This window comes from Ursus americanus, chromosome 9 (assembly GCF_024610735.1).
Source record: "Ursus americanus isolate L20-20 chromosome 9, mUrsAme1.1.p, whole genome shotgun sequence".
In the NCBI taxonomy this organism is placed as follows: domain Eukaryota; kingdom Metazoa; phylum Chordata; class Mammalia; order Carnivora; family Ursidae; genus Ursus; species Ursus americanus.
In genome coordinates, this window is record NC_142135.1 from 35922901 (window position 1) to 35940024 (window position 17124).

Genomic DNA, 17124 nt, shown 5'->3' on the forward strand with positions numbered 1-17124 from the left:
ATGTGGGCATAGGCTGTCCCCTGCAATGGAGAGACAGAAATTTTCCAGTTTACATCACAGACGACCAAACAATATTTCATATCAAAATGGGAAAAAAAATCCTCTCCGCAGTTTAAATTGCATGGACTCATCAAAATAACCAAAGGAATCAGATATTTGCCAAATGTGGCCCTCGGTTAACACTGATGAAAAGGGGTTGATAATGCGTCGATGAATTTCTCATTTGCCATTTATCCTGTTCACCAGTGTGAGTCCTTCCCAAAGATAGTATTTGTCTGAAATGCCAAAGTAAGCTGTCCATTAGCATTTGGGAAAATCGTCTTAATAACACCATCAAATGTGTACTGTAGGAGTGAGGGGAGGAGAGAGACAGGAGGAGATGGGGCTGTAGGAAGCGAATTCACTTGCACAGTACAGTCCTTGGATGCATACCAAAGTTCTTTTCCCAGCCTAATTTTGAAAGAGCTGGGGCAAGCCAACCTCAGAGAATTTCTTCTTGCTAGCCAAGAAAGCTGGGGGCCAGGACCAACATATGGTATTTTCAATCTAATATCTAGTTTAGTATTCATAGATAAGATTAAATTATATTAATAAAATCATGTCTTACAATTCTTAGAATTTTAAACATCATTTCCAAATGCAATTTTATTTAAGATTTTTGTCTTTCATTTTTAAAAATAAATTTTGTTTTCTCGACATAGGTTCACATTACTTTCAAAAAACTTCCTTAAGCTCACCACACTCAACTTCTCCAGCCAGAATATAAATACAGGCACTCCTCCCAGGATCAGGGATGAAAAGTGTTTATAAAATAAGGGATATTTCTGAATGTTGTGAAAAAGAAGGGATGTGTGTAGGGAACAGGGCCTTACTATTATGGATAACATGAGTTAGGAAGTTATCTTTTAAACTACAATTACTAGAAATGTCCGCAGACATCAAAAAGTTAGGAGGGCTAAGGTCTCAAAGTCTGTAAATTCTCAGTTACAAGAAGAAGGCACCTCTGCTGAGATCATGGTGTGTTTTCTTTTGTACTTTTTACATAGACCATAGATAAGTTATTCCTGACAGCTACAGAAGGGACGTATTGCATGCAAAACAACCACAGACTAAAAGTCCAGTATGAACAAACCATTACATGTCTCCGGCTTGATTCTGTGGTTGTTATTTGCATAATTGGTAATCGGTAATTGGAGCAACTTGCGTGCGGGAACAACCACAGAACAGAGTCTTCTGTGACTTGTGTTTATCTACGTTATCTCTCTTAATGACTTTTAAAGAAAAATTCCATTTTGAAGTCGATGTAAAATATGGGAAAGGAACCAAACCTTTTGGTTTTCCAACTTTCCTGCCTCATATTTTAACCCTTGACAGAGGCTGAAGTCCTCACAGAAGGCGATCTTTTCCTTGCGATGTATTGCCGCTATCCTGTGGGACGAACACCACCACTCCCCCCAGGATAAGCTGCATCCGCGGTAGGGAAAAACCTCATCAGTAGCAGGCCGGGGCAACCCACATGTGATCACAACGTTTGTTCAATTGCGTACAGTGTCTAGAAGCCATTAAAAATTAAAGAAAAACCTAGTTTAACAGCCGAGGAGCCCTGCAGCTGTTCCTCTGTTTCTCCTGGCACCTGGATGAAGAGCCGTACCGACAAGCAAAGGAGGGCGTTCCCATAGATGTACCTGGTGCAGAAGCCATTTTCCCCACAGCTTCCGAAGGGCACTGCTACACTCTGTCTGGGAAACTCTTGCCTAACTATGGCCGGCAGGCTCCAGCACTGGGAGCCGGTGGCACCTGCCGCAGGAGAAAAGGCCAGCAAGATCTGTTTCTGAAGCAGGGATGTGTCCAGCGGTGACTGGCTGATATCAGGCATTAAGTCCCAGCAAGGAAGGGAGCTGGATTCCACAGCAGGTTGCTCTCCCCCCGGGGAAATGCTGAAAGTAGCACTGTCTGGAACGTGAAAATACTGAAAAAAAGAAAAGACAATGCCAAGATAGCACAGTGGCTACACCAATGGAGAGAAGTTAAGCTTTTGAAGGTGCGGCTCCTAAGAAACCAGAACCATGAATTCTCAGGAGGTAGCCAGGTTGGGGACATGGGCACATTAGAATCCCAGTCCCATGAGAAAGCCCTAATGAGACAATTATAAGCAGTGGGAGCAGGGTCTGCTTTTCTAGACCTAATGAAACGTGATAAGGCCACAGTGATTTAGAAGGTGACCTAAGTTCTCAATGTCCCCCAGGTACTGCAAAAATCCAGATGTTGTAAGGGTAGACATGCCACGTGTTGGAGAGGGAGTCCTCTTGGATAGGGATGACCGAACTGAAAGGGTGAGCCCTGAGGGGTCTTGGGAAGAAGAGAGCTGATGAACTGGGAGCTCAGAAGACAATTTTTGTGTAAGGATTATCTGAGGCAGGAGGAAACTCTGATCGCAATCCTCAGTTGAAATTCCACAGGGGTTCTGGTACAGTAGAGAGTCTCAGAACTTCAGACTTAAAAAGGACCTTTAGAGATACTTTATTTAAAACTCCCTACACATCTGAGGAAGCTGCTTTCCAGAGAGCTGATGACTTGTCCAACATCACAGAGACGGTGAGTGGCAAAGCCCAGCCAGAGTCAGGCTTCCTACTTCCTGTTTGGTGGTTTTCCTACTGTCCCACATGGTCTCCCTGAGAGGCTAAGGATTATCATGTTTTTAAAAAAGTTCCCACACCTGCCTGAAGCAGGGTAGGATTGAAAAGGGGACACTCCTCAGCGGCCTGGAAGAACGTGGGCCTTCCCCTTGTCTCCAGGAAGCTGAGGCAAATCAGGAGTTCATTGCCATGCTGGTGTTGTGGCTGCTGCTGGCTACTACCATTTCCTGAGTGCCTGGGCTTTTTATTCATATTATCTTATTTCATCGCCACCAAAAACCTGCAAGGAATGTGAAATTGTGCCTGTTTTCAGACGAGCAAATGTCAGCATGGAAAGCCCTGACCCAATGTCCCAGGAAGCCCTAGGGTGGGGAGGCGCAGGAGAATTATCCGCACACATGCTGATTCTCTTGCCAAATCCTCACCTAAAATGTGAATGTTGTTGATCTCTATTTCCCAACTGGGTACTTCTGGTCACATAGTTATTCTATCAATACTTCGATGAACCCAGATGAAATTCTATTACTCTGACATTTTTGTAAATACCATAATGCACTGTAAGCTTAGAAGAGTAAGACTTTCATCCTATTTTACTGTTCTGATGTAATTTTTAGGAGCTGAAAGGGATAAAAACAAATGCAGACAGAGGTAAAGAAAGAAAATATGTTCCTATGCGATACTTTCAATAGCATAAAACAATAGCAGACCACTTAGCATATTATGTGTTTAAGTCCTTTTAAAAGATCTCCTTACTCTCTCAAAATAGAAGTGTTCATTTTAATTGTATAAAGAAGTGAATCAAAAGCCCTTCTTGGATTCATTTTGTGCATATTCTGCCAGTGAGATGTCCACATAAATGAGCTGGTACATTTTCACAGTTACTCTCCTCGTGGGCAGAGAACGCAGTGCTCCCAATCCCTGGCTCCGTCGGGGCCGAGCCTTCTGACCACAGGGCTCCTCTTGGCCGCACAGCCTGGGAGGCAGATGTTCTTTTCCACGAGACCCAGGAGCCAGTGCTCAGGCCCACTTCCCCGCTAGGGGGGGGCTCTGGGTTAGTGGGTGTGCTGAAGCGTGGGCTGCAGCCTCGGAGCAGCTGGGGTGCAGGCGGCGCTAGTCCGGCCGCGTGTCAGGAGCTGCTGCTTTTGTAGGCTTTCTGCTCATAATCACCTGGGAAGCGCTCACCAGGACATCCATAGTTTCGATTCAACAAAAAATAAATTTCTTTTTACCTATATTCGGTGTTAGTTTTTTCTTTTTCCTAGGCTAAAAAATTCATCTTACTTATTGCTAATGTATCAAAACTGAAGACAAATCGATCACATCATGAACTGCTTACCTCCTTTCCAGAGTGGGGTTTGGAGACAGATAACTGCGGTTTGTAGAATATCTGATACGGCATATTATTGATGATTACAGTCTTGTCTTCAATCTGAATAATTTGTATGCCCTGCTGTACCATGGAGGAAATGCAAAACTGACACAGCTGCAAGGCAATGAGGAAGGAATAATTTTTAAAATATCATAAGGCAAAAAAATATATTCTAAGGCGTATACAAATTTCTTATTTTTAAAAGGTCATTTTATCTATTGGTTGGCTCAGGACAGTACCAATTTTACCTTTTGTTCCAGAGTATTTACTGGAGTCCCCTCTCAGTCTCAAAAATGTCCCCGCCGCTAAAAGGGGCCACTATTTACAACAAGGCATTCTAGTGAACCAGTTATTTCACCGATTCCCTCACAAAATATTTTATTTATAAACATTTTTACATAAACAGATGTCACTCATCTTTTCAACATGAAGATTTCAGTTAAGCATCGCTCCCCCCTGCCTCATGCTCATCACAGTAGCCACCTTGCCAAAGGCCTTGTGGGGGCCTCCAGGCGTTCTGAGGACTTTAACAGTGATGTTGGTAAGAAAACAAGGACTGGCCCTCATATATTGCTTTCTTGTGTGCTGCTTGTTGTAAGGATTGAAGCGTGTTAATGCACAGAATCCTTACAAAACCCACATGGGGCAGCTATTACTATCCCCATTTTATAGAAGAGGGAAATGAGGCTCAAAGAGGTTAAGTAACTTGCCCATGGTCATAAAGACAGGAATGGTCTAGTTCGGATTAGAAACCATGCAGTCTGATTCTGTGGTACTGCTCTTAACCTCCACATATCCTCTCATTCCCTTACCACGCTTTATGAGGGACAGGTGCTCAGAGAAGGTATTAGCTGCCTAAAAATTGCCACTTAGTAAGTGGTAATGGCAGGACAGCAGTTCTCAAAGTGTGGCCTGGGACCCCCGAGTGAGTGTGTGGGGTCTTCGAGATCCTTTTAGGGGGTCCAAAGGTCAGAACTATTTTCATAAAAATACCAAGATGCTATTGCCTTTTCCACTTTAATTCTCTAATGAGTGTACAGTGGAGTTTTCCAGAGGTTATATGACCTATGATATCATCGCTGTCACGGCTAACAGAATGTGTTTGTGTATTCTTGCATTCTAAAGTTTTTTCATTCATTTCTAGTTTGATGGCCATCAATAGCTAAAACCCACATAAACAAAAGGGTTTTGGAGGTTTGCAATGATTTTTGAGAGGGTAAAGGGGTCCTGGGACTCAAAAGTTCGAGAATCACTAGGAAAGAATAAGGAGATATAAATATATATAATAATATATTTTCCAACAGCCCGTTCATTCATTCACATTTATTCAGCACTTGCTGTGGCCACTTTGTGAGGCGCTGGAGGTGCTGGGTGTTGGACTGTGTATTGTGACATTTTTTTCCAGGTTTTGATGGTTGATCTCAACTTACAAGTCTTCAGCTTTGGGTGACTCATGCTTACAGCTCTTTGCCATTTACACCACGTTAGAGCCTTTTGGCCGGCAGCGCACAAACATGTGTTGCCCAGACAACTCTGAGGAAATGGATACCAGCCTTGAGTACTGAAGAGAAACCAACTTCTTTGTATCAGAGAAATTTATTTTTAAAAAGTCACCAAATGACACTAACTTATTTTTAAAGAAGCTCTTCAAAGACGCCTGTCAAAATCTCACTTCTCCCCAGAGAAAGCTCATTTGGATTCGTGCTACCCTGATGAAGCAGCCCTTCTAATTTGGGAGGGCTAAGATAACGAAGATACCATGAAGTACAGCCTGAGACCTCCACACGGGACACTATGATATTTTGCTGTCGTACACACAGGTTAATGTGATTTGTTACTATATTACTCAACTTAATTGCTTTTCATAGACTTTAGAAAAGATTGATACTGAAAATCACACACCGTTTGTATACAGTTAAATAACTGATGAAGTAGGTTTTCTGTATTCGTGTCATCGCGGTACCAGTTCTCTGTTCAGGAATAGAACTCCCTCATAACCTTAGGTTCTATGGGAAGATCAGAGTTGATGTCGCTCAGGATGCCCTTTCCAGGAATATAACCTTTGCTATGGGAGGCCTGTCCTTTCACTCAGCGCTCAGAACGTTAGCAACTCTACTTCCTGCTCTAAGGAAAGGCGGCCAAGTACATTGTGGATATTTCGGAGTAAGTTCATTTGCCCCCTACATATGATCAATCAAGTGACTGCTGAGTGTTCTGAAATAGAGAGGTTATTGGATAAATTACGTGACATGGCTTTTATCACTGGTAAAGGAAAAAAAAAACCCCTGTGAAACAGAGAGGTCTAAGAAATCACGTGTTTCACTGTTATAAATTGTCTAGAGCATGTAATATCGAAAAGGGACTGAAAAGAAAAGGGTAGACTCATTTTAAACAGGTTGAGGGGATGGCATGCTATTCCCCCTGCGCCACGCAGACTTTGATCCTACCTTTTGATGTCCTGGGAAAGCACCGAGCCTTATTTCAGCATCCACAAACCCTTCTTCGTCCAATGACACAACTTCGCCATTACCTCCATCTTTCCACTTTGGAGATGTCAGGTTATGGACCAGTTTAATTGCTACTGACTTGTGCACAGTGTTTGTATTTGCCCAGTATATTCCAATTTGAAAAGCCTCCTGGAAAAATAATGCCTCAATTATAAAGTATTTTTCTTAACTTTGATAGTTTTACTTCAATTCACAGGAAATTTTTTTATATTATATAATAGGTCTACTTAGGCCACCAAATCCCTTTATGAGTTTTGTTTTTGTTTTTGTAATGGTAACATACATTTTATTTTAGTTCAATGTTTCAATTCACAATGGAATTCATATTTATGGAAGGGGGAAAAAAAACCCAACCCAAACTGTGGCTCCCCTATAAATAACAAAGACTTAAAATGGAGGGTTTCATTTCATTTGACTAAAGAATAATATGCAACCTTAGGTACATGTAGGTCAACATTCCAATTCCATAAGGTAACATCATCTATTTAAAAAAAAAACACGCAGGAAAAATGCAATTGAATAAAGATGTTCATGAACTAGAGCTCAAAAAGAGGACTCTCCAATTGTACCCCACCAGGAAAACATTTTATCTAGGAGTTCCCTGCATTCTCTTTTCTTACAGATTTATGTGCTTTCTTGAAATGGGTTCGCCTTATCAAGAAAATTCTCTTGTGATGGAACATAGTCTTGCTGTGAAATTCTGTTTTACATTAGGGTTCCCCCCCATGCCAGTAATGACTCCATATTGTTATTACCAACAATTGGGTGGACATCCATAATTAGGGACATCCAGGTCCACTTATAAGGGAAAAGGAACCCTGAAAAAATAGTTGCTCAGAAATCCTCAATTTTACCCACCTTGCAGATCTCTGAGAATTTCTGTAAGAACCACAAGTCTATCTAGGGAGTGGGTTAGCACAGAATATGGCTCTATATTCTTAACATACCCTGAGCAGGCCAATCCTAATGCTTGTCAAATATCCTGTACACAATGAAAATGAAAGTGTAACTAGTACAAGTTATCAAATTCAATGATAACTCAAGCATGAATACTGCTGATGGGGGAACAAAAAGCCATCTGAAATGTCTCTGAATATCAAAGAACATTCCATACCCCTTACATATGCATTTAAGAGGACAGTTTTCTACAACTGATTCTGTTAGGAATATAAATGTGACCTCAGAATAAAGGCTAGTTGTTGAAAGAAAAGAATTCATATTAGCTAAAAAAAAAGTTATAGTACCTGAAAATTAGGAGGGATAATAATTTTGCCAGCAGGAACCTGTAGAACAATCTTCTCTCCTTCAAACAGCCAGAGGTCCCACTTGGATTGATTGATAAGCAGGGCCCAGGGTAGAAGCTCTATCAACAAGGTTCTAACATATGGCTTCCAGACTGACAGCTTTACTCGCATTGGGCTATCCCACTGACTCAGCTGTTCATTCCTGTTCCAAATACCACATCCAAGAGACTCAATGAAATACAATGACTTCAGCATTCATGAAATATGTTTAAGGATTCCAGACACACGACGCTCTTGTATGACACCTCTTCACACCAGAATCACCCAATGCCGAATGTGCATTCAGGAGAAACTTCTCATGCAATTACGTTCTAGATTATGAGTACAGCAGTCCATAAAATACATCTACCCAGACGATAAAAGGTCAGAATCTGATAGATACATGCAAATATCTTCTTTTTAAAACACCTTTTGGGGTGCTTGGGTGGCTCAGTTAGTTAAGTAGCAACTCTTGATTACGGCTCAGATCTCAGAGTCCTAGGATCGAGCCCTGGGTCAGACTCCATGCTCAGCGGGGAGTCTGCTTGAAATTCTCTCCCTTTCTGTATGCCTGTCCCCTCACTTGCCCTCTCTTACTCTCTCTCTCTCAGATAAATAAATAAATAAATCTTTAAAAACCCTTTTATGGTATCTAACATTTTGGTTAATGGTCATTTATTTATTAATGTTGAGAAATGTTTGTAGAAAAAAATTGCTGGATAACATTACCTGTCAGAATCCTTTTTATTATAGGGCCACATGGGTTGAAGGGACTTTTCTGGCCCATAGAATTCATCAAGGATCTGATTAATTGTGCCTCCAGGGTGTATCTTAGTGGCTATTTGCTTAATGAGGGAGGTTGAGATGGGAACAGCACAGTGGGAAGGATCATCTTCTTCTCTAGGAAATGGAAAAGAAAAAATAGGAGTAAGTATCAGATTTCTAAAGTGGTCTAAAATTTATTGAAAAAAAAATTGAACTATAGATGTATTATAGACCAATACCTTTTGTGACACTGAGTCAATGTTTGGTGATTTAGGGATTGGTGACACAGTTTTTGGATGATCTGGGTGGGCCCCTTCTCCCTGTCCCCGCCCCCCACATGCTTGGGTGAGAGCTCTATTCATCTCTTTTTCTACTAGAGAAATTATGTGTCAATTAAGTTTCCCAATCCTTCTTGTTTATATCTAAGTTTAATGAAAGAGGCTGAATTTTATCCAAAAACATTGAAGAGGATAAGAGAACACTAGGCAGGGCAATTTTTAAATAACATTCTCGTAAGATAAGGAATCATACAAAAAATTCTATCCTCCTTCTTCCCCTTCAATAGTACAAGGTTGCTTTTCTACTGAATCTCTCTTAGGAAAACGTAAGGACTTTTCCAGTACCTTGCTTGAAATGTTAGGTGATGCACAAGGTCAGGTTCTATGTTTTGCAGTGGTTTTTCCTGTCCTTTTCCTGGAATAATTTGTGTTTCACTCAATCCCAGACTCCTTTTCTCCAAATGTATGATAATGGGGTCTGGAAGATGACTCCTCATGATAAAAAGAGGGCTGAACACAATCTATAAAAATAAAAGGACAGAACAACTTTCATATTTGCTTTGTTGCAGTATTCCAGCTGTTTGATGCTGAAACAAACTTGTAATAAATCTCTTCCCTGGGTCACTCTGACCTTAATTTATTTCAGAACAGGAAAGGTCAGAGTCATATACCATATTTTTGGGTTGGAAAGCACTCACCATTCGCTGCTGCACTTGAGAGTTGGGTTCTAATGTCAAAACTGTGCACCAGACATAAAAAATGGAACTGTTTGAAGACGGCACCTGTGCATGAGGTAGAAGAGGCTTCTATTAAATACTGAGCAGCTTACTAATTAATCAAAATGAGGCACAGATAGAACGTCAGTTGGGAGGATTAAACAGTTTAAAGTTATAGAAAAAAGCCATTAAAAACAGAGAATAAGCGAAACCAGACTTCATTATGGCATAAGGTGAATGTGCAGTGAATCCATGAGGCCAATGCCTTCTTAGAGACAAAGGCATTGGTATGAGGAGAGACTGAGCCAGGACTGGGGGTGCGAATGGCAGGGAGGATTTGTCCTCCACGGCAAGGAAACTGATGATGGTGGAGCGTGAGGAGGAGATAAAAAAGGAACAGACCGTTGCAAAGATTCTCCAGTGGGCAGGATACCAGCCCCCCACCCCACCCCTGCACCCCCACCCCAAGCCCTGGTGCATCAGGATCTTTCTCAAGCTATAACTTGCCTCCACCTGAAAGGGGTAGCGTCTTGGCTCTAAAAGCTACTGGAACTGATACAACAGCTGTGTTGTTGTGGGATGGGAGGAAACTGTTTGAGAAGCAATATTCAAAGTCTTTTCATCTTATTTCAGATCTCCCTCTTCTGTGCAGGTCAGTTTTTAAATAAAGTGCTGCACTGAATATAAGAGCATAATGAGAAAGTTTTAATTTTAAAACTGCTCTATTCCAGATTGTCCTACTTCTCATACCTGAATGACAAGGCTGTACTCAGGGGACTTAGATTCCAAGCATACGTCTCTTGACCAATCTTCATCTCCTTTGGCCTTCACACACAACTCTGTCAGTTCGCTGTTTTCTAGTATGTACGAAGGCAATTTCCGTTTGGCTGTGAGGCAGTCAAAATGTTCTCGAATCACAGCCTGTCCATCTTGACCAATGTAATGCTGAACGACTTTTAGTTCTATGCTTTGAGACAAGTAACTACAGATGATCTGTCTTCCACAGATGATAATCTAAAAGATAAATAAATAAATAAATAAATAAAGTTTCATCCATTCAGCTTTCCTGAACTGGTAACATGTTAATTGTTCAGACAGAATTACCTATGTTGGTTTTGACGGAAAGAACATGAAGCCGTGAGCTTATTTAGAGCACACAGGAAGAAAGGCTTGGGAGGAGAAAGGGATTTTGCTTTGGTCACGTTGAGTTTACGGCAAAGGACAGGCCCGCAGCCAGCTCGAAATACTGGGCATGTGCTGGGGAGTGAGGTGGGGCTGGTGATAGAGGACTCAGGGAACGAAAGCCTTGCAATGTGCACAGATGGAAAACAGTTGACCTGGAAAAGATGTGGAGGCTTAAGCCAGCAACTGACCAACAGCATAGGGGCAGACTCAGGGGCAAAGAGCCGGAGAAGGGGCCCGAGAAGAAGAGGCAAGGGAGAGTGGACGGAAGCCAGGGGAAGCTGAAGCCCTGAGAGAAGAGACCTCCCAGGAGGTGGCAGTCAGTGGTGCCACAGGATTTGGCAGTCACAAAGGACAGGGACAGAGTACAAGACTTCAGCTCTGGTGGCTGAGAGGCCAACTGGGGATTTATCTATTTCCAAGGCTGGTTTCCAAGGGTTTCTTGCAGTCTTATGCAATAAGAGATCACTTTATGAACTGATAATACCAACAACTTTTCAGTCAGATGCCTAATTACAGTTTATTTTATTCAGGTTTTCCCATAGAGTAGAAGCATGTGGCTTTGTAAAATACACAGAATGATCCAAAAACTCATGGATCACCCAATTTTTCATCCAGCTAAGAGTACAGTTCACAGTAGGCATTAAGAAATCTCTCTTAAATTGGTTGAAATTGAAAAGATAATACAAAACTTATTCCTATGCAGTGAATCCTTCTGTAATATGAATATTCACCATGACTGGAAAACATAGGACTTTCACACACTGGATTTTCTTATTTGCAATATTTTTTTCCAGATTATAAAAATAATAATCACACGCCCCTCCCATATATATGTACTTTACTTGAAGTTTACATATAAACTACATATATATGTAGTTTAATATGAATTAAACATCTGATGGTTAATTTTATGTGTCAATTTGAATGGGCCATGGGCTGCAGATACTTGGCTAAGCATTATTCTGGATGTGTCTGTGAAGGTGCTTCTCGATGAGGTTAACGACTGAATTGGTAAACTGAGTAAAGCAGAATGCCCTCCCTAATGGATGGGCCTCGTCCTGTCAACTGAAGACCAGAATAGAACAAGAGCTTGTGTGAGAGGGGACTCCTCCTGCCTGACTGAACTGAGACATTGGTCTTTCCTGGCCTTTGGACATGGACTAAAAAACATCAGCTCTTCTTGGGTCTTTAACCTGCTTGCTTTCAGGCTGGAACTACATGTCTGCTCTTCTGGGTTATTTCAGCCTCTACAACTGTGTGAGCCAATTTAAAATAAATCTTTCCCTCCCTTTCTCTGCATACATATGTATGTACACGCACACGCATACGTATGAGTACACACACACACGCACACATCCTATTACAAAGCATTTTTACAATTTAACTCTTTCATTCTCACAGCAACCATATAAAATAGGTGTACTAGTACTCATCTTAACAAGGAGAAAAACAGAGGCACGGAGATGTTGGATAACTTGACCGATGTTACCCAGACTGTGTTGATAATCACTCTGAAGATCTGTCTTTCGTAAAATTAATACCTACTAATTGAGAAAATATAGAAACTATAAAAAGAGAATAAAGAGTGCCCAACATAATGTAAATGCAGCAGATGCCACTGGTTCCATTCCAAAGAGGTGGTCCCTCCTTTTCCCTGGTTATTAATAACCCTGATTTGGTTTAGGTCTCAAAAAGCAGCCAAGTACTCAGGGAAGGTGAACACCTCCATGGCCCCCAGAGTCTGTGTCATAATTGGCACAAACTAACCCTTGTAATTCCAATTCTCCTTTTGCCAATGATTACTTTAGGGGTGAACACGGGGCACTTTTGGCTAGTAATATGAAAAGGGAAGACTGCTAAAAGGCTCTGCAAAAGATCTTACTCCTTGATAAGGGAGACAATTTGAAAAGAGAAAGCTCTGCTTCTCGTCTGTCACAGTGGATGTGGTGAGAATATATATATATATATATACACACACACACACACATATATATATATACACACACATATACACACACACACACACACACACACACACATATATATATATATGGCTAGCTTTTGTAGCCACCTTGAGACAAAAAAGGCAAATCCAAGAGGATAGCAGAGAAACAGATACAGCAACGAGTAGCTTAATTAACCAACACCTGACCTGCTTTATTCCTTCTTATGAGATAATAAATGTAAAATAGGACCAATAATAGTATCTGTCTCATTAGCTTACTATGAAGACTGAAAGCCTATTTTGTTACTTCAAACTGAAATCACCTTAATGGATACATTTTCATATGTGGTTAAGAGGACTCTGTAAACATCACTCTAAATAAACCATCATTTATACACACAAATAAGATTATTCATGAATGAACTATTATTTACCCAAAACAAACCCGCTACATTGATAGACCAAAAATTAAATGTCATTGCTGTTTCAATACATTAGTTGAACAGTGAAGTTTAGCATTTTCTTAAACATTTATTTTCTAACTATCTATTCCTTTGATTTTTCTTTAGAAGGAGCATATCTGTAAAAACCAAGCTGTGCTTAATTGATACATTACTTGTAGGCACTCTGGCCATTATAATCTTTTAAAACAATGTTTTCTCAATAACAAACACAGAAGTCAACTGAACCGTGAGTCCTGAGTTAGCAGGCAAGCTTTTCTTTAGCATATGCTAGGGGTTACTAGGCACTCATGGTTAAGTCTTATGAGGCCTTAGCATTGTCTAACTTTAAATAAACATGTGAAAGCTCTGAGGCAGTATTTAATTCTGTTCTTCCTCTTGATGTGCCCAGGCCTGGCAATGTATGCATGCTGCTCTTGCCTCAGAACCTTTGGGCCCCATGAGATTTAGGAGAGAATTTTGCTGTCTCTCACAGAAACCACAGAATCTCTGCAACCATCTGGGACTCACTTTGTCTAAAGACAAAGATCCTCTTGGTGGGTTTTTATAGTTTCATTTTCAACTATAAAGCCTGTTAAATAGGCTTTCAAATTTGATAAAAAGAAAACCCTTAAAAGTGGCCAGGGAGAGAAGGCTACTTGGATGAAGGAAAAACCAAAATGGCTACTCCTAGGAACAGTGTTCTTCATAGCTGCTCCCACGCAGGGTTCAGTGAGAGCCATGTCTGCTTTTCTTCAAAGTGGCAACACTTACAATGCCTTTATTTTGAAAATTATGGTTAGAATTTCAAGATTAATTTATCAGTTGAAGACAGCTACTTAATTTTTTTAAATGTAGGGTTTCTCTTTAATACATATTTCCAGGTTTCACACTAATTCTCCTCTTTCCCCAAAGCCACAAAGATGTGTATTGAAGATTTCCACATATGATTTTACTTAGCAGGTTTCAGAACTCTTATTAGATCAGTGCCAAGAAGAATAGTGATATTAAAGAATAACTCCAGAGCACCAGATGCACTGGAAAATGATATCTTAGCCCTGATTAAAAGTGTATGTATAAAGATACAAATATATATACATAGGTACATATGTACATTTACGTTTTTAGAGTGGTAAAGCTTTCCTCAGTGAGAGGATGGGAAACGTGGACGTCAACGTGTGTACATGGGTAACTGTGTAATGTACAAAGTTCCTGAGAAATTTTGTATGTGGTCAGTTTTCATTCAGTTGGGGAAATGACAGGGGTATAAGAAAGGCAGGGTACAGATAACCAAGCCTCATTGTTCAGGAGTGCATTAGCCAATTCTCCATTACCCAGGGGCGTGTTAATGTAGCTAAGGTACATCAGGGAGCTGCACACACTCACCTCCCCAAATGGGGCTTGGAAATTAGGCAGCTGTGGTTTATTGCAAATTTCCTGGCCCAGGTGGGGTAGAAGGAAGAAGCCAAGATGTGAGAGAGGCAGGAATCCACGAAGCAGAATCTTCTGAAACCTTGATTCCTATCTTCCTTCCCAACCTGGCTAATTGAGGAAATCCTGTGTCTCTGATGTACTTTAACAGGAGCTAATCTGAATTTTAGTTAATCTACCCTGACAATAAAACATTAAACCCAACTGAAAGACTAGGAAGGTTTTTCACAACTTTGATATATGCACAGTTGTTCTGAAGTTGGTGGTCTGCTGAATCTTTCAGTATGACCTGGGTTCAGTATAAACCATTTTCCATTTGCTTCCTCCTAGGTTTAAACGGATTGCTGTTTCTGTGTCCCACTTTTCACTATTCTGCTAAGTGTTTAAAATGGCCCTAATTTCGAGCCCAATCTCATTCGGCTATGATTATAAATGCTAAAACACAAAGTATAAATTTCGTGTGTGTATGTGTGTGTTTTCCATGACAGTGGGAATGGAAAATGGACTTTGCCAGTTCCCGTGGGAGAAGATGGCACTTCTTTCAAAAAGCTAAATGCAATGGGAGGGTGGCTTATGCTTCCAGTATTGTTTTCTGCAAAGTCCTTTTCTGTCTGGCTACATCCTACTTTTTTTTTTTTTTAATAAGATCATTTATTTAATAGGATACAAGCAGAGAAAAGTGTGAGAGGGAGTCCCTGCAGAAAATAATTACAAAACATCCAATGGTGCAAATAACATTTGGAAATCCTGAAATGAGATTTGTCACCAGATGCCTTAAAATCTATATATTTGACATTAACAGAATGATTCAAAGGATTCCTTGAATTTCTAATGTATGGAAAATTTTTTGTTAGTCTGATTTGAATCCCACTTTACGTTAAGATTTTTAAGAAATGCTAATAGTTTGAAAAACTCAGAGAGTCAGTAGATGGTTGCGATAAATCTATATGTTCAGTTATTTAAAGGATTTAATGTAGCCCTAACAAGAATCTGGCGACACAAAACAATGAATTTTGGTTAAAGAATAAAGTACATCTTTTCAGTCTGGGAAGATGTATCAAGTACCACAAAAACATTCACATCCTTTGCTCAGGTAATTAAATTTTATAGCAAATTATTTTAAGGACAGACACAGACATTTGGACATACATATGTACATACACAGATATTTATTTAAGGATTTATTATGGCAACAAATTGGAAATTATCTAAAAGTGCAGCAACGAGGGGATGTCTAAATGTGTTTCAACATACCATATGGCAAATTATTATGCAACCATTAAGAAGATAGTTCAGGAATTGTAGATAACATGAGAAGATAAGCATCATATAATGTTAAGTGAAAAAAACAAGTTGAAAAACTAATTATAACCAGATCTCAAGTTGGTTAAAAAGTATCTGCATAGAAAAAAAGAGTAGAAAAGATACACTGAAGTAGTAACAGTATTTATCTTTGGGTGGCAGAAATATGGGTAATTTTCTTTTCTACTTGAGACTTCTCTGTGTTTTCAGAAATATTTTAAAATAGTGAACATAAAAACAACAACAGTGAACTAATATTTACTGGGTCCTTTCTTTTGCAAAAGGAATATGACGCACAGAAAGGTTAAGAAACTTGCCTAAGATAGGGCTAGGAAATCTCTTATAGTCAGGGAAAAAAAAAAGGTAAGTAACATTTTGTGAGAATTTTTTAAAAAGGTACTTTTCATGGCCAACCTTTCTGATTTACGGCATACTGTTGCAATGTGTAGTATCTGACCAGGAACACCGTATATATTAATTTATCCCTGAAACTTCATATTATTCCGTGAAGGCACATAATATCTATGCAAGAAGGAGGCACTATCTTTTTTTTTTTTTTAAGGATTTTTTTTTAAAGATTTTATTTATTTATTTGACAGAGAGAGAGACAGCCAGCGAGAGAGGAAACACAAGCAGGGGGAGTGGGAGAGGAAGAAGCAGGCTCATAGCGGAGGAGCCTGATGTGGGGCTCGATCCCATAACGCCGGGATCACGCTGAGCCGAAGGCAGATGCTTAACGACTGCGCCACCCAGGCGCCCCTTTTTTTAAGGATTTTATTTATTTAGTTGAGAGAAGAGAGAGAGCATGCACACACCAATGAGAGGAGGGGCAGAGGGGGGGAGGGAGAGGGGAGGCAGATTTCCCGCTGAGCGTGGGGCTGGAGGCAGGGTCCATCCCAGGCAGGATCTGAGATCATGACCTGAGCCAAAGTCAGAGGCTTAACCGACTAAACCACCCAGGCGCCCCAGAAGAAGACACTACTGTAACATGACAAAGTCCAACCAATGTCCTGCATGCTTGGGAATATTTCATTATTGTAACTATGGATTGAGTTATGACAGTGGGCCAGGCACTATTGTTAAGCACTTCAGATATACAAATTCATTTAATTCTCACACTAACTTTGTGCAAAGGCAGTATTACTATCCCCATTTCACAGATCAGGAAATTGATTCACAAAGAGGTTAAATAGCCTGAAGTTCACACAGCTAGCAAGGAAATACACAGCCAGAGTGGCTATGATCTTAACAACCAATGATATACCAT

At 40.3% G+C, this 17124-nt stretch overlaps 1 protein-coding gene across 7 annotated transcripts in view; it reads right to left on the bottom strand.

The window, feature by feature from the left end:
- Positions 1-17124, bottom strand: part of VPS13B (vacuolar protein sorting 13 homolog B) — a 760370-nt gene that overhangs the window by 41700 nt on the left and 701546 nt on the right. For all 7 annotated transcript variants that reach the window (XM_087864704.1, XM_087864702.1, XM_087864703.1 and 4 more), the window contains 8 exons: positions 10305-10568; positions 9537-9620; positions 9184-9359; positions 8525-8695; positions 7757-7958; positions 6453-6641; positions 3973-4119; positions 1686-1969 (listed from right to left, as the gene is read on the bottom strand). In XM_087864704.1, the coding sequence (XP_087720830.1) occupies positions 1686-1969; positions 3973-4119; positions 6453-6641; positions 7757-7958; positions 8525-8695; positions 9184-9359; positions 9537-9620; positions 10305-10568 (1517 nt within the window). The remainder of the gene's footprint in view (positions 1-1685; positions 1970-3972; positions 4120-6452; positions 6642-7756; positions 7959-8524; positions 8696-9183; positions 9360-9536; positions 9621-10304; positions 10569-17124) is intronic.